Source organism: Danio rerio, chromosome 16, assembly GCF_049306965.1.
Source record: "Danio rerio strain Tuebingen ecotype United States chromosome 16, GRCz12tu, whole genome shotgun sequence".
Taxonomy (NCBI): Eukaryota; Metazoa; Chordata; class Actinopteri; order Cypriniformes; family Danionidae; genus Danio; species Danio rerio.
In genome coordinates this window covers 58,869,615-58,892,938 of record NC_133191.1, presented here as the reverse complement: position 1 = coordinate 58,892,938, position 23,324 = coordinate 58,869,615, and the positions used below count along the sequence as shown (strand labels likewise).

The following is a 23,324-nucleotide window of genomic DNA, read 5'->3' as shown; positions in this document are numbered from 1 at the left end:
TGGCGCCACTGACTTGTGCAGTGCATGCTTCCGGAATTCAAAAGTGTTAGTCATAATTTTGCATATTTTCACATTGCTAGTGGCTCCCTGACACTCGTACATTGTGTGTTTACATCTGAATTAAATTGTATGAAATTTCACTAATTAGCTACTTTTCTGACAAGACGTAAAATAGCTATGCTTCCTCATGATATCGGGCTGGAATAAACACATAAAGAAAGATTTCCTCATGATAGTTAGCGCTATGATCATATCATTTTAAGACTTGTTGCTTTGATTTGAACCCTTTTTTAGGCTTTAATTGAATGAAAACCAATTTAAGACTCATGGAAACCGTGTCCTATAAAACAGACATTTTCAATTGTTAAAAATATTTCATAACAGAATTACTTTGTTTGTGTATTTTTAATATTTCAATCAACCCTGGTGCACAGAAGAGGTTGTTTCCTGGGAAACAGTGCTCCTGGCAGCTGGTTGGCTACTGTGAGTTGATTGGCTGTGATCTGATTGGCTGCTGTGAGCTTACGCAGATCTGAATCCCAGAGCGCAGCTGTGATAAAGCTTCTACATTCACTTTCTCTGCACACAGTTTGTCAGAGTCTGCTTTTGCTGAATAGTTTGTTTTTCACTGTGTGTGTAATTCATTTGCTGTCGTGTTGTGCCACAAACACAGGAGGAAACCCGTGACGTGACCCACATACACTAATGAGTAGAGTATGGCGCACATCTAGGGCACTGAGCGGAGGAAGACCAGGCCACGGCTGCGTTCACAATAACATACTGCTGTAAAATGTGTACTGTACATGTTTAAGACTCCTTCCAGGTACATTTCAGGCATTTTCCATTAATTGAGAAAAAGAGTTGAAGGTAACAGTTAACGGTAACAAAGTTGACGATAACAGAGTTGACGATAACAGAGTTGACGATAACAGAGTTCGGTAACAGAGCTGATGATAACAGAGCTGACGATAGCAGAGTTGACGATAACAGAGTTGACGATAACAGAGCTGACGATAACAGAGCTGACGATAACAGAGCTGAGGATAACAGAGCTGACGATAACAGAGTTGACGATAACAGAGTTGACGATAACAGAGCTGACGATAACAGAGTTGACGATAACAGAGTTGACGATAACAGAGTTGACGATAACAGAGCTGAGGATAACAGAGCTGACGATAACAGAGTTGACGATAACAGAGTTGACGATAACAGAGTTGACGATAACAGAGTTGACGATAACAGAGTTGACGATAACAGAGCTGACGATAACAGAGCTGACGATAACAGAGTTGACGATAACAGAGCTGACGATAACAGAGTTGACGATAACAGACGATAACAGAGCTGACGATAACAGAGTTCGGTAACAGAGTTGACGATAACAGAGCTGACGATAACAGAGTTGACGATAACAGAGTTGATAACAGAGTTGACGATAACAGAGTTGACGATAACAGAGTTGACGATAACAGAGCTGAGGATAACAGAGCTGACGATAACAGAGTTGACGATAACAGAGTTGACGATAACAGAGTTCGGTAACAGAGTTGACGATAACAGAGCTGACGATAGCAGAGCTGACGATAGCAGAGCTGACGATAACAGAGTTGACGATAACAGAGCTGACTATAACAGAGTTGACGATAACAGAGCTGAGGATAACAGAGCTGACGATAACAGAGCTGACGATAACAGAGCTGACGATAACAGAGTTGACGATAACAGAGTTGACGATAACAGAGCTGACGATAACAGAGCTGACGATAACAGAGTTGACGATAACAGACGATAACAGAGCTGACGATAACAGAGTTCGGTAACAGAGTTGACGATAACAGAGCTGACGATAACAGAGTTGACGATAACAGAGTTGACGATAACAGAGTTGACGATAACAGAGTTGACGATAACAGAGCTGAGGATAACAGAGCTGACGATAACAGAGTTGACAATAACAGAGTTGACGATAACAAAGTTGACGATAACAGAGTTGACGATAACAGAGCTGACGATAACAGAGTTGACGATAACAGCTGACGATAACAGAGTTGACGATAACAGAGCTGACGATAACAGAGTTGACGATAACAGAGTTGACGATAACAGAGTTCGGTAACAGAGTTGACGATAACAGAGTTGACGATAACAGAGCTGACGATAACAGAGCTGACGATAACAGAGTTGACGATAACAGAGTTGACAATAACAGAGCTGACGATAACAGAGTTGACGATAACAGAGTTGACAATAACAGAGCTGACGATAACAGAGTTCGGTAACAGAGTTGACGATAACAGAGCTGACGATAACAGAGTTGACGATAACAGAGTTGACGATAACAGAGTTGACGATAACAGAGCTGACGATAACAGAGTTGACGATAACAGAGCTGACGATAACAGAGTTGACGATAACAGAGCTGACGATAACAGAGTTGACGATAACAGAGTTGACGATAACAGAGTTCGATAACAGAATTGACGATAACAGAGCTGACGATAACAGAGTTCGGTAACAGAGTTGATGATAACAGAGTTGACGATAACAGAGCTGACGATAACAGAGTTAACGATAACAAGACTGACGATAACAGAGTTCGGTAACAGAGTTGACGATAACAGAGCTGACAATAACAGAGTTCGGTAACAGAGTTGACGATAACAGAGTTGACGATAACAGAGCTGACGATAACAGAGCTGACGATAACAGAGCTGACGATAACAGAGCTGACGATAACAGAGTTCGGTAACAGAGTTGACGATAACAGAGCTGACGATAACAGAGTTTGGTAACAGAGCTGACGATAACAGAGCTGACGATAACAGAGTTTGGTAACAGAGCTGACGATAACAGAGTTTGGTAACAGAGCTGACGATAACAGAGTTCGGTAACAGAGCTGACCAAAACAGAGTTCGGTAACAGAGCTGACGATAACAGAGTTCGGTAACAGAGTTGATGATAACAGAGCTGACGATAACAGAGTTGACGATAACAGAGCTGACGATAACAGAGTTGATGGTAGAGTTGATGTAGCAGAGTTGACAGTAGCAAAGTTGACGATTAACTGAGTTGGCGATAAACAAAGTTGACAGTAATAGAATTGACAAATAGAATGGACGATAAGAGTCGACAGTAACAGAGTTCATGTAGCAGAGTTGACCATAAACAAAGCTAACTGTAGCAGAGTTGATGATAAACAGAGTTGACAATAAACAAAGCTGACGGTAACACAGTTGACGATAAACAGAGTTGACAATAAACAAAGTTGTCTGTAAAAGAGTTGATATAACAGTGTTGACGTAACAGAGTTGACGATAAACAAAGATGACGGTAACAGAGTTAATAATAATCAAAAAAGATGACGGTAAAAGAGTTTATGCAACAGAGTTGACGATAGAGCTGATGGTAACAGAGTTGACAATAAACAAAGCTTACTGTAGCAAAGTAAAAGAGACATAAAAGAGTTGATGTAACAGAGTTGATGATAAACAGAGTTGATGATAAAGCTGACTGTAAAGGTACTCTGTATTTTTTAAATCTGTAAATTAAATCAAATCGAATTAGAATGAACAATCTGCACATGATGCATCCTGTGTGATGTTCACTATATAGTCATGTTCATCAGTACATTAGTGACTGCTTGCGCTACTGGAATAATCTGGAGCACATCCCTCATAAATGCTCACTGCACACCTGTGCTCCACTTTTACACTGACTTCAGATCAATTACTGTGACACAAACACAGCATACAGATCAATGAAGCTGCTCTACATTTCCTTAACATTACATCTGTGTGTGCATGCTTTAATCCTGCCAAAACAAATCTGCTTTTAATCTTATTTAGCCATCACAATGCATTTAAGTGTGCTTTCTCTTGAACACACACAACCATTTCTTTAAAAATGCATACATAAAAAAATCAATGCTTTAAAAATACACACCATTTTATAAGTGATATAATAACTTTAATTAAATGTGGCAGTGTTTACAGAAATGATCAATTATAGGCATTATTTTCCAAGACATGTGACATTTAACGTTACCTCTTGCATTCTTCTTATCGGAATACTAGCCAAATTGTTCTATGAATAGTAAAAGAAAATCAATAACAACAGGTAAAGTACATATAATGATAATAGTATTCCTTTCTTTTTTTCTGTAAAATTATATGTTAATTAAACCTGCTATTATACCATTGGCTGTGTTCGGCTAGCGCTCGGCTTTTTCCGGCGGCGCGTGTGCGGGCGTCATGACGTCAGCGCGCACTCTGTGATGGCGGATGTAAGCGAGATTGACACCATGAAGCACTACCACGGCGGTTTCGAGAAAATTGACAGAGAAATGAGCCGGTACCCGCACTGTATCGTCTGGACACCGATCCCGGTACTGACGTGAGTAACCAACCGAGCCGTTGTGGCGTACACGCGCTTTAACGAATACGTGTCCGTCTGTCATAATGATGAGAGCGAGCTCGTATAATCCAAACACACACACACACGCTTTCTCTTTCTATTTCTCTCTCTGTCACAAACACACACACACGTATTGCTTTACATGATTGATGGGCCTCTTCATAGGCATTATGTATTTTATATAGTAAAACCTACTTATTATATACCCTTTCCGTCATACACATCACACACACACACACACATCTTTCTTTCTCTCTCTCACACACACACACACACACACAAACACACATCTTTCTTTCTCTCTCTCTCTTTCTCTCTCACACACACACACACACAAACACTTATAAACACATACACATACAGTCACAAATATATATATATATATATATATATATATATATATATATATATATATATATATATATATATATACTCTCACACACTCATAAACATACAGACAATAATACACTTACAGTCTCAGATGTGCTCACACATACACGCACACACACTGATAAACGTCCACACAGTCTCAAACATCCATATAAACACACTCAGTCATAGACAAATATACTCTCTAACACACATAAACACACAGTATTAGACAGGTGCACACACCCTCACCCTCTCTTACGCTCACACAAACATATACACAGTCACTCACCAACAAAGTTTCTCATATAGACATATATACACACACACACTTATACACATACACACAGTCACAAACATATACTCTCACACACTCATACACTTACACTCTCTCAAATGTGCTTTCTCAGACACACACACACACACACACATTCCCCATCAGCGTCTGTGGTGTTGCTCTGATGATGATGGTGAACAGTGTTCTTGGGTTTTGTATTGTTGTGTTGTGTTTATTATTGTGGTGTTGTGTTAGTTACGGTGTTGTTTATTATTAAATTTTGTTTATTGTTGTGTTGATTGTTGTATTCTTGTGTTGTGTTGATTGTTGTGTTGTGTTGTGTTGACTGCTCTGTTATTGTGTTGTGTTGATTGTTGTATTGTTGTGTTGTGTTGATTGCTTTATTGTTGCATTCATTATTGCATTGTTGTGTTGATTATTGTATTCTTGTGTTGTGTTGTGTTGACTGTTGTGTTGTGTTGATTGTTGTATTGTTGCATTCATTCTTGTATTGTTGTTGATTATTGTATTGTATTGTTGTGTTGTGTTGAGTGATGTGTTGACTGTTGTGTTGTGTTGACTGTTGTGTTGATTGTTGTGTTTTTTTTATTGTTTTGTTGTTGTGATGATTGTTGTATTATTGTGTTGTGTTGATTGTTGTGTTGTGTTGACTGCTGTGGTGTTTTGTTGATTGTTGTGTTGATTGTTGTATTGTTGTGTTGATTTTGTATTTTTATGTTGTATTGTGTTGTTGTTGGGTTGATTGTTGTGTTAATTGTTGTGTTGTGTTGATTGTTGTTGTGTTGTGTTGATTGTTGTGGTGTTGTGTAGACTGTTGTGGTGTGTTGATTGTTGTATTGTTGCGTTGATAATTGTATTGTGTTATGTTGTTGATTGTTGTATTGTGTTGTGTTGATTATTGTATTGTATTCTTGTGTTGTATTGTGTTGTGTTGTTGGTTGTTGTGTTGTGTTGATTATTGTATTGTGTTGTGTTGTTGATTGTTGTGTTGTGTTGTGTTGATTATTGTATTGTATTCTTGTGTTGTATTGTATTGTGTTGTTGATGTGTTGTGTTGTGTTGTGTTGATTATTGTATTGTATTCTTGTGTTGTATTGTGTTGTGTTGTTGATTGTTGTGTTGTGTTGTGTTGATTATTGTATTGTATTCTTGTGTTTTATTGTGTTGTGTTGTTGATTGTTGTGTTGTGTTGATTGTTGTATACTTGTGTTGATTGTTGTATTGTGTTGTGTTGTTGATTGTTGTATTGTGTTGTGTTGATTATTGTATTGTATTCTTGTGTTGTATTGTGTTGTGTTGTTGATTGTTGTGTTGTGTTGATTGTTGTATTGTTGCATTGATAATTGTATTGTGTTGTGTTGTTGATTGTTGTATTGTGTTGTGTTGATTATTGTATTGTATTCTTGTGTTGATTATTGTATTGTTATATGTTGTTGATTATTGTATTGTATTCTTGTGTTGTATTGTGTTGTGTTGTGTTGTTGATTTGTTGTATTGTTTTGTGTTGTGTTGATTATTGTATTGTATTCTTGTGTTGATTATTGTATTGTGTTGTGTTGTTGATTGTTGTATTGTGTTATGTTGTTGATTATTGTATTGTATTCTTGTGTTGTATTGTGTTGTGTTGTTGATTGTTGTATTGTGTTGTGTTGATTATTGTATTGTATTCTTGTGTTGATTATTGTATTGTGTTATGTTGTTGATTATTGTATTGTATTCTTGTGTTGTATTGTGTTGTGTTGTGTTGTTGATTTGTTGTATTGTTTTGTGTTGTGTTGATTATTGTATTGTATTCTTGTGTTGATTATTGTATTGTGTTGTGTTGTTGATTGTTGTATTGTGTTATGTTGTTGATTATTGTATTGTATTCTTGTGTTGTATTGTGTTGTGTTGTTGATTGTTGTGTTGATTGTTGTATACTTGTGTTGATTATTGTATTGTGTTGTGTTGATTCTTGTGTTGTATTGTGTTGTGTTGTTGATTGTTGTGTTGTGTTGATTGTTGTATTGTTGCATTGATAATTGTATTGTGTTGTGTTGTTGATTGTTGTGTTGATTGTTGTATACTTGTGTTGATTATTGTATTGTGTTGTGTTGATTATTGTATTGTATTCTTGTGTTGTATTGTGTTGTGTTGATTATTGTATTCTTGTGTTGTATTGTGTTGTGTTGTTGATTTGTTGTATTGTGTTGTGTTGTTGATTTGTTGTATTGTTTTGTGTTGTTGATTATTGTATTGTATTCTTGTGTTGTATTGTGTTGTGTTGTTGATTGTTGTATTGTGTTGTGTTGTTGATTTGTTGTATTGTTTTGTGTTGTTGATTATTGTATTGTATTCTTGTGTTGTGTTGTTGATTGTTGTATTGTGTTGTGTTGATTATTGTTGTGTGTTGTCAGCTGGTTCTTGCCCTTCATTGGCCACATGGGCATCTGCAGCTCCGCCGGGGTGATCCGGGATTTCGCAGGACCGTACTTCGTCTCAGTGAGTCTCCTACATCTGCTCATTCTGTCTTTACTCATCAGCACTGGTTCATCTTATTCACGTCTCTCATCTCTGCTGTACACAGGAGGACAACATGGCCTTCGGGAAACCAACCAAGTGAGTAAAATAAATCAAATATGGTCGACCCAGAGAGTCCTATTTTGAAGCAATCATTGTTATTCATTATTAATAAATAAAAGAAAATGTGGTCTCTGGTTTGAGTCCCGGCTGGGTCAGTGTGTGTTTCTGTGTGGAGTTTGCATGTTCTCCACGTGTTGGCGTGGGTTTCCTCCGGGTGCTCCTGTTTCCCCCACAGTCTAAACACATGTGCTATAGGGGAACTGATCAACTACACTGGCCGTAGTTTATGTGTAGTGAACTGTACAAATAACTTTGAATTAAAGTTTAAAATAAATGTGTAATTCTCTATGTATCCTCACCCCTAATCTGCACATACGAGATGAAATATAGTTTTAAAGATGACGTTATTGATGTGTAATGTGTGCGTTTGAATGCTTGTTGTTGTAGATACTGGAAGCTGGATAAGAACAAAGTGTATGGTGGTGGAGCAAACGCCTGGGATGTGGCCGTACATGAAGCGTCGGAGGAATACAAGAACAGAATGGTGAGCTATCTGCAGGAATATCTGACAGAAATATGAGAAATTAGAAATGCACCAATATTCATCAACCGCTGATATTGTATTAGTTTAAAACTATAAGCACACTGATGGATAATATTGACCTGTAGGAAATGTGCTGCACTTTTGAATAATCAAGCATTTTTCTTGGAGCAAAATTATTAAACGCTTGCTAAAAACTAAATATTATCTGTACAAAATATCAGTCTTATATTATATTATATTATATTATATTATATTGTATTATATTATATTATATTATTTTATATTATAATATTTTATATTATATTATTTTATATTATATTATTTTATTTTATATTATATTATATTATATTATATTATATTATATTATATTATATTATTTTATATTATATTTTATATTATATTATATTATTTTATATTATATTATTTTATATTATATTATTTTATATTATATTATATTATTTTATATTATATTATTTTATATTATATTATATTATTTTATATTATATTATATTATATTATTTTATATTATATTATTTTATATTATATTATATTATTTTATATTATATTATATTATATTGTATTATTTTATATTATATTATATTATTTTTATTATATTATATTATTTTATATTTTATTATATTATATTATTTTATATTATCAGTCTAACTATAGCTGAGATGTTAAAAGGGGTCAGAGTCTTGTTGGGGTAATATTGATTTTATACAACAGTTCAAAAAACTAAATTTTAATTTTAGACCAAAGATATTATATTATTTTATATTGTATTATATTATTTTATATTATTTTATATTATATATTTTTTATTATATTATATTATATTATTTTATATTATATTATTTTATATTATATTATATTATTTTATATTATATTATTTTATATTATATTATTTTTTATTATATTATTTTATATTATATTATATTATATTATTTTATATTATATTATATTATTTTGTATAATATAATATTATATTATATTATATTATATTGTATTATATTGTATTATTTTATATTATATTATATTGTATTATATTATATTATATTATTTTATATTATATTATATTATTTTGTATAATATTATATTGTATTATATTATATTATATTGTATTATTTTATATTATATTATAGTATATTATATTATATTATATTATATTGTATTATTTTATATTATATTATATTATATTATATTATATTGTATTATTTTATATTATATTATATTATATTATATTATATTGTATTATTTTATATTATATTATATTATATTATATTATATTATATTATATTATATTATGTTATGTTATATTATATTATATTATATTATATTATATTATATTATATTATATTATATTATTTTATATTATATTATTTTACATTATATTATTTTATATTATATTATATTAAATTATCAGTCTAACTATAGCTGAGATGTTAAAAGGGGTCAGAGTCTTGTTGGGGTAATATTGATTTTATACAACAGTTCAAAAAACAAAATTTTTATTTTAGACCAAAGATTATTATTAATACACACTTCTTTGTCTGATTAATCTGTGTGTTTACATAAAATAATCAGTCCAAGGCACTCAAAAAATAAGTAAAAGAAAAAACTTTAAAAGCCTTTATTGACATGGCTATTATTTTAGATAGTTTTAAGTAATAGCCTTGTCAAAAACAGCAGATTTTTCGAGTGCCTTGGGCTGATAATTTTTTTAGATCATTAAGAATTCCTTATCCAAAAGCACAGGCACATTCATTTACGCCTGAAGTGCCTTTAGTTTTAGTGTGTTTGGATTTGGTCATCGGTGTGTTGTTGTTTTGGTTTGCTTGATGTTAACCGCTGTTGTTGTGTTGTTGTTTTACAGCACAATCTGTGTTGTGATAACTGTCACTCTCATGTGGCCATGGCTCTGAATCTGATGCGCTACAACAACAGCTCATCCTGGAACATGGCTAACCTGTGCCTGCGCTTCCTCATCCACAGCAAACACGTCAGGTCAGAGACAGTACACAAGCCATCAAACACATGCTAACGTTGACCCTTTTCCCCTCTGTCGTGAACTCGTGATGTACATCGAAAACATGAGAATATTCAGAATGAGAATAAAATGTAGGGCAGTGCATGATTTCATACTTTGGGAACCGATTGGATTGTGGAAAGATGAAAAGACACACCCTGATAGCCCCGCTATCAGTCCTTTAGGGACAGCCTACCAGTCCTTTACGACTGATAGCCCCGCCTTAAAAGACTGGTAGGCCGTCCCTAATGCACTGGTAACCCCTCCCTAAAAGACTGATAGCTCCATCCTGAAGATCTGATAGCTCTACTTCAAAAGACTGATAGCTCCTATCTAAAGGACCGAAAGCTACACCCTAAAAGACTGATACCTCTACCCTAAAGGGCTGATAACTATACCCTAAAGGACTGATAGCCCCTCCCTTAAGGACTGGTAGCCCCTCCCTAAAGAACTGATAGCTCCACCCTAAAGGACTAATAGCCCCTCCCTAAAGATCTGATAGATCCACCCTAAAAGACTGGTAGCTCTATCCTAAAGGACTGATAACTTCACCCCATAGGACTGATAGCTGCTCCCTTACAGACTAATATCTCCACCCTAAAAGATTTGTAGCCATAAAGGATTGATAGCCACACCCTAAAGGACTAAAAGTCCCTCTCTAAAGGACTGAACGTGACTGAATTGATAGCTCCACCCTAATGCACTGATAGCCCCTCCCTAAATGACTGATAGCCCCTCCTTTAAGGTCTGATAGCTCCACCCTAAAGCATTGATAGCCCCACCCTGAAGGACTAATAGCCCCTCCCTAAAAGACTGATTGGCCCTCCCTAAAAGATTGATAGCTCCACCCTAATGCACTGATAGCCCCTCCCTAAATGACTGATAGCCCCTCCTTCAAGGTCTGATAGCTCCACCCTAAAGGATTGATAGCCCCACCCTGAAGGACTAATTGCCCCTCTCTAAAGGATTGGTAGCTCCACCCTAATACACTGATAGCCCCGCCCTAAATGACTGACAGGCCCTCTCTAAAAGGAATGATAGCCCTACCTTAATGCACTGAAAGCCCCACCCTAAAGACTGATATCTCCATCCTAAAGGACAGATAGCTCCATCCTAAAAAAACTGTTAGCTCCGCCCTAAATTACAGATGCTCAGACTTAAGAACTGATAGCTCCGCCCTAAATTACAGATGCTCAGACTTAAAGAACTGATAGCTCCGCCCTAAATTACAGATGCTCAGACTTAAAGAACTGATAGCTCCGCCCTAAAGGCATACCATGTGACCGGATGTGAAGTAAGTTGTTTTGAGTGGGGTGTGAAGGTTATGCTGCATGATTAAAGAGTCTGAGGGCAACTGAATTTTTATAAAGTAATCAAGTGCTCAGATACTTCATTTATAACAAGACCTACTATATTTATATACAATTAGGATTAAAGCCTGGGAGGGTCAGTTTCAGAGAGCTGGAGAACATTATCTGCGTGATATTCTCAGCTCAAACTGAAACACACACTGTAGAGCCAACAGAGACACATGTTACGTCTTATAAAAGGAGCATAAATGGTGTCCTTTAAATATAAATGACAGATGTTTATAGGTCTGTTAGTGCGTGCGATGAACTGTGAGAATAATCATGGTTAAGAATAAACGGTGACGGTGCCGGAGGATGCAGGAGTCAGTGTGTCCTTACCTCTGACTCAATGATTTATAGCAGCATGTGTGTGTGTTCCGGTGGGATCTGGCGGTAGAGCACGCCAGCACACACACACATGCGGGGGTTCTGGGAGGAAAAGATGGATAGTAGGACTGAGTGTAAGATTCTGCTCCGATTTCAGCACTTTAAAGCTGCAGCGGTGTCAGCAGAGACATTAGGGTGAGAAATTAAAGGGCTAGTTCACCTAAATATAACATTTCCTCATTTCCTCACACTCAAGTGGTTGTACATGTTTAGAGTTTACAGTTATAGACCTTTTTCATGGCTGCTGCATGGAGGGCGCCATACTGACCAGCGTCTTCCGGTAGAATGCTAAAAACTTCCGTTTACAGCGTGTACAACTGATAATTTGCGCTCTGAAAATGGGTTTCAATGACGTTTTTAATGGATAACAGAGCGTTTTTGTGACACACAACTTGTGTGTCTGTTAAAGCCGTTATAATCTGTCACATGTGGTTCAAGCGAGATAGAAATACGAGAAAAACGTTCTCCTAGTTCACGTGTCTGCCGGCAGAAATACAGTGTTTGTGTGTGTGCGTTCCCGGCCTGTTAGCTCAGCAGCTCTTTAACACACACACACACACACACACACACACACACACACACACACACAGAGAGAGAGAGAGAGAGAGAGAGCAAACCAGAGTACTGGCATGAAACTTAACAGGTATAAAAGTCGTGCAATTTACAAAAATGAGCAATAAAAGTCTGTTATTGATCCTCTGCTGCTGATCTGCTGTTCATTCTAATCGCGAGCTGTTTGTATTTTATTTTGTGTGTTGTGTTTACCACGGTTTGTGTTTTTCTGTCATTTGGAAAAGACACTAGTCTATATTTTCACTTTGTCACAGTTATTAAATCAGTGTGTCAGTGGCACAGGACAGGCTACGTGTGTGTGTCAAACATTTTGCTGAACTACATTAGTTTGGGCTGGTTATATATTTGAAATAAAGAGAAAATGTTGACTTTAGCGATGACGAGGCTTCATTTAAACTGCAGAAGATGCCGTCTGACAACGAGGGGAAAACGCTTCACAGCAGCTGTTTTCCATCCTATTAGATCACATTTCTGTAAATGATCAGTCCAGGAGATGCTGCTGATGGACAACAGGATTAGATAAAGAGGATAAAAGCAGGTAAAATAGATTAAAACTATCGTTTCAAAGCTGTCCAAATGTGACTGTTTACACGCATCAGCTGCCGACCGGAAGTTCTTCGCATTCTCCTTGCACATACACGCAAAGCATCATGGGTAATTTTGCGTTCCAAGAAAAAGGTCTATAGTCTCTGAGTTTCTTTCTGTTGAACAAAAAGTGAAATATTCTGAGAAAGCAGCCCATTGGCTAACATAGTAGGGTCAAGGGTAGGGCTGCACAATATACGGTTTTAGCTTCGAAATTTATCATATCAAAAGATGATATTTAGATTTTTATTCTAACTAGGTTCCAATAAGCCTAAATAGCAAAGAGAAATAAAAAATGCATGTAAAATAACACTGTTCTCACAGCAAGTAGGTCGCTGGTTCGAGTCCCAGCTAGGTCAGTTGGCATTTCTATGTGGAGTTTGCATGTTCTCCCTGTGTTGGCGTGGGTTTCCTTCGGTTGCAACCATCTGTGCAGCAATCCACCAATCAGGCCTGTATGGTTGAGTGGCCAGACGGAAGACACTCTCACCGGGAGTTTGCCATCTGAAGGACTCTCAGAGCATCAGAAACTAAACTCTCTGCTCTGATGAGACTCAAACTGAACTGTATGGAGTGAACGCCAGGCGTTACGTGTGGAGAACAGCAGGCAGCGCTCATCAGCAGGCTAACAGCATCCCTACAGTGAAGCATGGTGGTGTTGGCATCATGCTGTGGGGATGTGTTTCAGCAGCAGGAACTGGAAGACTAGTCAGGATAGAGGGAAAGATGAATGCAGCGATGTACAGAGACATCCTGAATGAAGACCTGCACAAGAGTGCTCTCCACCTCAGACTGGGGCGACGCCAGGCCCGGATTGGCTAATCGGGAGGACCGGGAGAATTCCCGGTGGGCCGGTCCGTTTTTTGGCCGCGAGGGCCAGTGTCCCTAGCTGCAGAATCTGTTGCTCTCAGCAGTCACACTTTTTAAATTTATTTATTTACTTGACCACAGCCTTTTTATTCATTATTTTACCACAACTCTTCTCTTTTCATCTATTTTAATGATTATAAAACGCAGTTTTGTCTCCTCTCTGATCACAGTTATTGTGGTCCTGTGGTTAGCACGATAGATTAAGACGCCGCGGACCCGGGTTCGATCCTCGTTAGAGTAACTTATTGTTTTCATTTTTATTGTTAAGACATATAATACTGTTAGGGTTGTTGAACATTTGAAGTTCTAAAGCAGCTGTTTTCTCAAAAAAAGACGTGATAGTGTAATTAGAAACTGATTTGGAAATGACCTTATTTTAATATAGTCAGTCGTGAACTGAGGTGGGCCGGTCTGAGGCTTGAAACTCCAGGGCTGAAAAGGAGTCCCACTCCGGCCCTGGGCGACGCTTCATCTTCCAGCAGGACAATGACCCAAAGCACACCACCAACATATCAATGGAGTGGCACAACAACAACTCACTGAATGTCCTTGAGTGGCCCAGCCAGAGCCCAGATCTAAATCCTATTGAACATCTCTGGAGAGATCTGAAAATGGCTGAACACCGTCCCTTCCCATCTGACCTGATAGAGCTTAAGAGGAATGGGCAAAAATCCACAAAGACAGCTGTGCAGAGCTTGTGGCATCATATTCAGAAAGACTTGAGGCTGTAATCACTGCCAAAGGTACATCAACAGAGTATTGAGCAAAGGCTGTGAATACTGATGTACTTTACAGCTTTTTATTTTTAATAAATTTACAACAATTTTAAAAACTCTTTCTTCACATTGTCATTATGGGGGATTGTGTGTAGAATGTTCAGGAAATAAATAAAGTTTATCCATTTTGGAATAAGGCTGTAACATAAACAAATGTGGAAAAAGTGAAGCGCTATCAATACTTTCCGGATGCTCTATACCAGGGATGTCCAAACTCGGTCCTGGAGAGCCGGTGTCCTGCAGATTTTAGCTCCAACTTGCCTCAACACACCTGCAAGGATGTTTCTTAGCCGGGTTAGAGCTTGATTAGCTAGCCCAGGTGTGTCTGATTGGGGTTGGAACTAAACTTTGCAGGACACCGGCCCTCCAGGACCGAGTTTGGACATGCCTGCTCTATACAGATGCTAAAAACACATGCAAAAAAAGATCAACCTTATGGTAGGAATCTTCATCTGCGGTCAAACTTAATCCCAGTTCAACATTGAGGATGTCACTAATGTGAATACACACATTGCTATTTCCACGCTAAAGCCATAAACTCAAACAGAGCTCTCTCTTTAAATCTACACGCTGCTCAGATCGATTATTTGAAGGTGTGTGTGTGTGTGTTTCCTGTTGTCCTGCAGCTTCGTGGGGTTTCTGAAGACCTGGCTGCCTTTCCTGATGATTTGTGGGGTCATCGTCACCATCGCCCTTGCCGTCAACCTGCGGTGACTGATGCATGCTGGGAAACGGCGCCGACAGGAGCATCAAACACTGAGAGATGCTGCACAGGATTAACCCAAACTCAGGATTAGCAAGAGTCACGGCTGTAAAACTCAATCAAATGTGAATCTGCTGGAATTACAGAGAGCGCTCCACACCTCACGACTCGCAGATTGTGTGTACATATGTGAATTACGGGGACGCTTTACATTACAGGAGCTTCAACAGGAGATATCATCATATCACACATGCAGAATATCAGTGGCTTACAGTGAAGAAACGCTTCCCATCGAGATGAGCTGCATTCGAAGAAGTGTGCACTCTGAAATATGATGGGTTGTTTTAACACAATGTTTGGTCAGATATGGACCAACCCAACTGTTGGGTTAAAAAAAAGAGCAGTTTTAATTCAGTTAAAATAATTCAGCATATTTGACCCAAGGTTGTGTTTATTTATTGTTTAAATATAAATGACACTTTTTAAACTCAGTGGTTGGGTTTTCCCAGTGTTGGGTCAATTTAATTAAATTTAAATGACACTTTTTAACTCAGCAGTTGTGTTTGTCCATATTTAACTCAAATTTGGGTTAATTTATTGAATTATATTTAAATTACACCTTGAAAACTCAATAATTGGGTCAGTCTATATTTGGCCCAACGTTGGGTCAATTTAATTAATTAAATTTAAATTACAATTTTAAAACTCAATAGTTGGGTTTGTCTATATTTGACCCAATGTTGAGTCAATTTAAATGACACTTTTTAAACACAATGGTTGTGTCAGTCTATATTTGACCCAACGCTGGGTCAATTTAATTAATTCTATTTAAATGACACTTTTTGGTTGACACTTAATGGTTGAGTTTGTTCATATTTGACCCAACATTGAATTTATTTAGTTCAATTTAAATGACACTTTTTAACTCGGCAGTTGTGTTTGTCCATATTTAACTCAATGTTGAGTTAATTTATTGAATTATATTTAAATTACACTTTTAAAACTCAATATAGTTTGGTCTGTCCATATTTGGCCCAACATTGGGTCAATTCAATTAATTAAATTTAAATTACAATTTTAAAACTCAATAGTTGGGTTTCTCTATATTTGACCCAACATTGAGTTTATTAATTCAATTTAAATGACACTTTTTAACTCAGTGGTTGTGTCTGTCTATATTTGACCCAACAGTGGGTCAATTTAAAAATAAGTAAAATTTTTAAACACAATGGCTGAGTCTGTCTATATTTGACCCAATGCTGGGTCAATTTAATTAATTCTATTTAAATGACACTTTTTGGTTGACACTTAATGGTTGAGCTTGTTCATATTTAACCGAACATTGAATTTATTTAATTAAATTTAAATACAATTTTAAAACTCAATATAGTTGGGTCTGTCTATATTTGGCTAGACGTTTGGTCAATTTAATTAATTAAATTTAAATTACAGTTTTAAAACTCAATAGTTGAGTTTGTTCATATTTGACCCATGCAACATTGAATTTATTTAATTAAATTTAAATGACACTTTTTAACTCAGTGGTTGGGTCTGTCTATATTTGACCCAACATTGGGTTAATTTATTGAATTAAATTTAAATGACACTTTTAAAACTCAGCAGTTGTGTTTGTCCATATTTAACTCAACATTGGGTTAATTTATTGTATTAAATTTAAATTACACTTTGAAAACGTTATAGTTGGGTCCGTCTATATTTGGCCCAACTCTGGGTCAATTTAATTAATTAAATTTAAATTACTATTTTAAAACTCAATAGTTGGGTTTGTTCATATTTGACCCAACATTGAATTTATTTAATTTAGTTTAAATGACACTTTTTAACTCAGCAGTTGTGTTTCTCTATATTTGACTCAACGTTGGGTTAATTTATTGACTGTAATTTAAATGACACTTTTAAAACTCAATAGTTGGGTCTGTCTATATTCCACCTAACATGGGATTTGTTAATTAAATTATAATTACACATTTTATCTCAACAATTGGGTTTCTTTATATTTGACCCAATTGTGGGTCAATTTAATTAAATTTAAATGACAAGCGCAGTGATTGGGTTTGTCCTTATTTGATCAGAATTTAAGTTGATATATTGAATTATTTAAATGACACTTTTTAACTCAACAGTTGTTTTTGTCTATATTTGACCCTATGTTGGGTTAATTTGTTTTTAGTGAATTTACATTATTTTAACACTACTTTTGTTTTTGTTTTTCAAATTTGACCCAACATTGAGTCAATTTATTAAACTCAAATGACAATTTTTAAACACTACATTTGGGTTTGTCCATATTTGACCCAGCATTGTGTTAAACAGCCCAGTGTTTTTTGAATGTAAGCATGGAAATCCCCTTCGTGTTTTTGTTTTCCTTGTGTTTAATCTGTTTCAGGATGTTTACAGGATGTTTATATCGTGCTCTTTTATTGGGAGTTTCTACATTTGGTTCATTCCTTTTGATTTTTATGTCTTCATTTATATTTTATGACCAAATACAAACGTATATCCATGATGTCAGTTTGCCCTCTTTATTTAATAGACCAGAGTTGGGGAAAGTTAAAAGTAGATTACAATCTTGCAAAACTTTTTTTTTTCTTCATCTTCTTCTTCATTTGGGCCGGGTTTGATGTTAATAATGTTTTAACGCCCTAAAATATTCTGGGTTATTGCAAACCAGTTTTGGTTAAATTATTGACAAAATCCAACCACTTGCTTAACAATATTGAAGTTAATTTCATAGGACCAATTATAACCCAACATTCGTGCTTGTCCATATTTTACCCAATTTAGTTTGAAATAGGGCGGCACTGTGACTCAGTGGTTAGCACTGTGGCCTCACAGCAAGAAGGTCTCTGGTTCGAGTCCCAGCTGGGTCAGTTGGTGTTTCTGTGTGGAGTTTGCATGGTCTCCCAGTGTTGGCGTGGGTTTCCTCCGGGTGCTCCCACAGTCCTAACACATGCGCTATAGGGGAATTGGGTGAGCTAAAATTGTCCGTAGTGTATGAGTGTTTTCCAGTACTGGGTTGCAGTGGGAAGGGCATCCATTGTGTGTAAAACATTTGCTGGAATAAGTGGCGGTTCATTCCGCTGTGGCGACTCCTGATAAATCAGAGAATAAGGCGAAGTAAAAATGAATTAACTAGGAGAAGATAATAAATGTTTTTATTAATTTATTTTTTATGAAAGTAACTCCAATATTTTAATGGAAATGTCGAGTTACCAGTGTTTTTGAAAGCATATGTTTGGGAGGTTCATGCATGACAAATGAAAGAAAATATTATATTCTTCAAGTGCAGCATCATGACTTTAAGACACGGTTCACCCCTAAAGGAAAATTCTGTCATCATATCAAACCTGTTTGAGTTTTTTTTTCTGTTTAACACAATAGAAGATATTTTGAAGAATGTTAAAAACCTGCACCCATTGACTTCCATAATATTAGTTTTTTCTACTATGGATGCCAGTAGCTGCAACCGTTTTTCAGAATAACTCCTATTGTGTTCAACAGAAGAAAGAAACTAAAGTTTGGAACTACTTGATGGCGTGTAAATAGTTAGTAAATTCACAGTTTTTGGGTGAACTGTGCCTTTAAGTTTCTTCCCAGTATCTGTAAAAAAATACAGTATATATATATGCAGATGCAGAAACCTCGAAATGCCGTCTGAAATGTTCCACTAAAATTAGCATTTTTATCAGGCTCCTGTGTTTATGTTCAGTAACGTCACTTTTATGGCAAAGAATAAGACCTTTTTCCTGTCTTTAAAGTGAAATATCTCAGTAAAGGAGGGTGAGAATGATGTTCATTTTTGATGGAAAGTTCAGATGGCATGGCACTTGGAGGTTTTTGCATCTGAACTCTTCATATATACATATATATGGGCAACGCAGTGGCACAGTAGGTAGTGCTGTCGCCTGAGCAAGAAGGTCACTGGTTCGAGCCTCGGCTGGGTCAGTTGGCGTTTCTGTGTGGAGTTTGCTTGTTCTCCCTGCATTCGCCTGGGTTTCCTCTGGGTGCTCCGGTTTCCCCCACAGTCCAAACACATGCGGTACAGGTGAATTGGGTAGGCTAAATTGTTCGTAGTGAATGAGTGTGTGGATGTTTCCCAGAGATGGGTTGCGGCTGGAAGGGCATCTGCTGTGTAAAAACATGCTGGATAAGTTGGCGGTTCATTCTGCTGTAGCGACCCCGGTTTAATAAAGGGACTAATCCGAAAAGAAAATGAATGAATATATGTGTGTGTGTGTGTGTGTGTGTGTGTGTGTGTGTGTGTGTGTGTGTGTGTGTGTGTGTGTGTGTGTGTGTGTGTGTGTGTGTGTGTGTGTGTGTGTGTGTGTGTGTGTGTGTGTGTGTGTGTGTGTGTGTGTGTGTGTGTGTGTGTGTGTGTGTGTGTGTGTGTGTGTGTGTGTGTGTGTGTGTGTGTGTAAACTTTTCAAGCTTAAACGTTGCTGGAAGAAAGATCAATGTATTGAAAACTGCTGATTTACGGGTGATTTATGAGTGTACAACAGCAAACCAAACAATATATTGCTTTAAAGTATTCAAAATGTTCATAAAAGTCACTTTTCCCAACTTTTTAAAGTTGTTAAAAGATAGATTAAGGTCACATAATGCAATTCAAACCAGGGAAATAAAATAAAAACTGCTAATTTGCGATGTTTCACGGTGCAGCTCTGCTGAGAGTGCATGTGGTGTGCTCAGCGTGTGTTGGGTATGATAGGTGTTTGGAGTGCGTGAGCTCCACCCACCGCATCCCCAGCTGTGCGGTGGCCGGGCTGTGAGCGTCTTTCCTCGGGCAGCGCTGCTCAGACGCGCCGGTCTGTGAGTCGCAGAGCTCGGATGATGCCGCTGACGCTCGCCTGCGCGTCGCTCCTGCTGATGTGCGTCTGCTGGAGCGTCGCGTTGTGTCCGCCGCGCTGTGTCTGCTCCGGGACGCCTCTCACCGTGCGCTGCTCGCCAACTGACCTCCCGGGACTCACCGGCACTCTGAGCCGCTCCGGAGACTCCCTGCAGCAGCTACAGCACAGCAGCTTCCGCGGGCTCCGGAACACCACACTGCTGGAGCTCAGCCACAACCGGTGAGAAAAAACAGCCATACAGATGTGTCAGTCTGTTTATCCTCATATATCCGTCAGCTTATCTGCCGTCTGTCTGTTTGTGAACTAGGCTATATTTTATATTATATTTCAGCAACTATATGTATAAACAGTAGGCAACACCTGAAGTGGATCAAAAGTTGTCAAGAGTGAGGGCTGATCAATAGATTCTGGACAACTTTGAAAAAAGATTTTGATCCACTTCAAATATTAATTATTGTGGGCTAGTTATATGTGTTCAGATATCTATCTATCTATCTATCTATCTATCTATCTATCTATCTATCTATCTATCTATCTATCTATCTATCTATCTACCCACCCATTCATCCGTCCATCTATCTGTCCATCCTTCTATCCATCCCTCCCTCCATCCATCCATCCATCCATCCATCCATCTATCTATCCATCCATCCATCCATCCATCCATCCATCCATCCATCCATCCATCCATCCATCCATCTATCTATCTATCTATCCATCCATCCATCCGTCCATCTATCCGTCCATCAATCCATCTATCCGTCCATTCATCTATCCATCCATCTATCTGTCCATCCATCCATCCATCCATCCATCCATCCATCCATCCAACCATGCTTCTATCTATCTATCTATCTATCTATCTATCTATCTATCTATCTATCTATCTATCTATCTATCTATCTATCTATCTATCTATCTATCCTTCTATTCATCCATCCATCTATTCGTCTATCCATCTGTCTGTCTGTCTGTCCGTCCGTCCGTCCGTCCGTCCGTCCGTCCGTCCGTCCGTCCATCCATCCATCCATCCATCCCTCATCCATCCATCCCTCCATCTATTCGTCCATTCATCCATCTATCTATCTATCTATCTATCTATCTATCTATCTATCTATCTGTCTATCTGTCTATCTGTCTGTCTGTCTGTCTGTCTGTCTGTCTGTCTGTCTGTCTGTCTGTCTACCTACCTACCTACCTACCCACCCATATATCCATCCATCCATCTGTCCATCCATCCGTCCATTCATCCATCCATCCATCCATCCATGCTTCTATCTATCTATCTATCTATCTATCTATCTATCTATCTATCTATCTATCTATCTATCTATCTATCTATCTATCTATCTATCTATCCGTCCATCCATCCATCCATCCATCCATCCATCTATCCACAGTCTCTATCTTCAGTATATTTCCGTCATTAATCCTCTGTTTTCTTCTGTCCTGTCAGCATTACGGAGATCGGCTCTCATGCGTTCTCGTCTCTGCTAATGCTGCGTTCGCTAATCCTGAACAACAACGCTCTAGTCCTGATCCATCCCGAAGCGTTCTCCATCCCCGGGAGTCCTCTAGAAGAGCTCAGTCTGCGCTCGTCTCTGTATAACCACACATCTCTGACGGACCTCATAACCGCGCTGCGATGGGGGGAATTATTCAACCTGCAGCGGCTCGACCTGTCGGGCAACCGGCTCGTCCTGCTGCCACCGGGGATGTTCACTCCGCTGCCAAGACTACAGTATCTACACCTGAACAACAACTCTCTGGTGGCCGTCTACAACTGCACATTCACTGGTGTCGAAAATCTTCTGGAGCTGGATTTGAGTAGGAATGCATTCAAAATGATCAGCGGCGAAGGTCTGCATGAGTTGGAGCGACTCAGTTTGGTGCGACTAATGTTGAGTCAGAACCCTTACACATGCACATGTGAAATGCTTGAGTTTGTGCATTGGTTGAACAGCTCGAAGGTTAAGATTGGCGATGTGGAGAGGTTGAGCTGTGAATCCCCTGCTGAAATGCGTAATGTGTCTTTACGGGTTATTAATGCGCAGGTGTTGGGGTGTTACGGTGAAGCGCAGAAAGTCAATACCGATTTGTCGCTGCATACGTCTTATGTGTTTCTGGGATTAGTGCTGGGATTCGTGGGCATGGTGTTTCTGTTGGTGGTTTACCTCAACCGAAAGGGCATTAAGAAGTGGATCACGGATATACATGAAGCCTGTCGAGATGTGCTGGAGGGGTATCATTATCGATACGAACTTGACTCTGATCCACGACTGGGACATGTTTCAAACAGAGACCCGCGTAAGGCGCGTGCTCCTACTGACGGTGGTATTTCACAGATTCCATCTGATGTGACTCTGTAAAAGGACTGTAAACAACTGCATAGTGGAAATACTTCAATGTATATTATGACCTGATATTTCCAGCACATGCTTATTGGAAATATGTGCCACAAACTATTTTTTTTTTTTTTAAATACATCACATGTGATTTGTTTCACATTTTAGATGACAAATCCACTAGAGAGCGCTGTCTGCATTTTTGCGAATCTGAAATACGTCACTAATAGTGAATTTTGTTGCACGTTTTAGACAACAGATCCACTAGAGGGCGCTGTCTACATGTTTGCAAATCTGAAATGCTTTACTTAGGGTACATTTTGTTGTACATTTCAAATAACAAATCCACTAGAGGGCGCTGTCTGCATTTTTTGCGAATCTGAAATACGTCACTAATAGTGCATTTTGTTGCACGTTTTAGACAACAGATCCACTAGAGGGCGCTGTCTACATGTTTGCAAATCTGAAATGCTTTACTTAGGGTACATTTTGTTGTACATTTCAAATAACATATCCACTAGAGGGCGCTGTCTACATTTGTGGGAATCTCAAATACGATATTTGGAGTGCGTTTCATAGTTTGTGTATTAGTTGAACAGTTCGAAGGTTACGATTGCTGATGTGGAGAGGTTGAGCTGTTCTGTTTG

The 23,324-nt window shown here is 37.7% G+C and overlaps 2 protein-coding genes across 3 annotated transcripts; both read left to right on the top strand.

The window, feature by feature from the left end:
• The first annotated feature begins 4,207 nt into the window (after window positions 1-4,207).
• On the top strand, window positions 4,208-17,988 carry tmem222a (transmembrane protein 222a). 2 transcript variants are annotated; one of them, NM_001013316.3, is made up of 6 exons: window positions 4,208-4,395; window positions 7,480-7,564; window positions 7,650-7,681; window positions 8,093-8,189; window positions 10,066-10,196; window positions 15,385-17,988. In NM_001013316.3, the coding sequence occupies exons 1-6, from the start codon at window positions 4,277-4,279 to the stop codon at window positions 15,470-15,472; spliced, it is 552 nt and encodes a 183-aa protein (NP_001013334.2). In that variant the 5' UTR covers window positions 4,208-4,276; the 3' UTR covers window positions 15,473-17,988. The 2 variants fall into 2 exon arrangements, 1 of the variants encoding a protein (NP_001013334.2); XR_012391439.1 differs by lacking the exon at window positions 15,385-17,988 and adding an exon at window positions 13,206-13,425 and having other exon boundaries at window positions 4,269-4,395; window positions 10,066-12,175.
• A 1,939-nt stretch (window positions 17,989-19,927) lies between these two features.
• tpbg1a (trophoblast glycoprotein 1a) lies at window positions 19,928-23,300 on the top strand. Its single transcript, NM_001252461.2, has 2 exons — window positions 19,928-20,551; window positions 21,789-23,300. Exons 1-2 carry the CDS (start codon window positions 20,313-20,315, stop codon window positions 22,699-22,701), a joined length of 1,152 nt encoding a protein of 383 aa, NP_001239390.2. The 5' UTR covers window positions 19,928-20,312; the 3' UTR covers window positions 22,702-23,300.
• The last annotated feature ends 24 nt before the right edge of the window (window positions 23,301-23,324 follow it).

Bases quoted from the DNA above. Each gene is read 5' to 3' on its own strand.
- tmem222a (NM_001013316.3), top strand. From the start codon at position 4,277: ATGGCGGATGTAAGCGAGATTGACACCATGAAGCACTACCACGGCGGT. The intron at 8,190-10,065 runs GTGAGCTATCTG...GTTGTTTTACAG, and splicing joins AGGAATACAAGAACAGAATG to CACAATCTGTGTTGTGATAA. The intron at 10,197-15,384 runs GTCAGAGACAGT...GTTGTCCTGCAG, and splicing joins ATCCACAGCAAACACGTCAG to CTTCGTGGGGTTTCTGAAGA.
- tpbg1a (NM_001252461.2), top strand. From the start codon at position 20,313: ATGATGCCGCTGACGCTCGCCTGCGCGTCGCTCCTGCTGATGTGCGTC. The intron at 20,552-21,788 runs GTGAGAAAAAAC...CTGTCCTGTCAG, and splicing joins CTGGAGCTCAGCCACAACCG to CATTACGGAGATCGGCTCTC.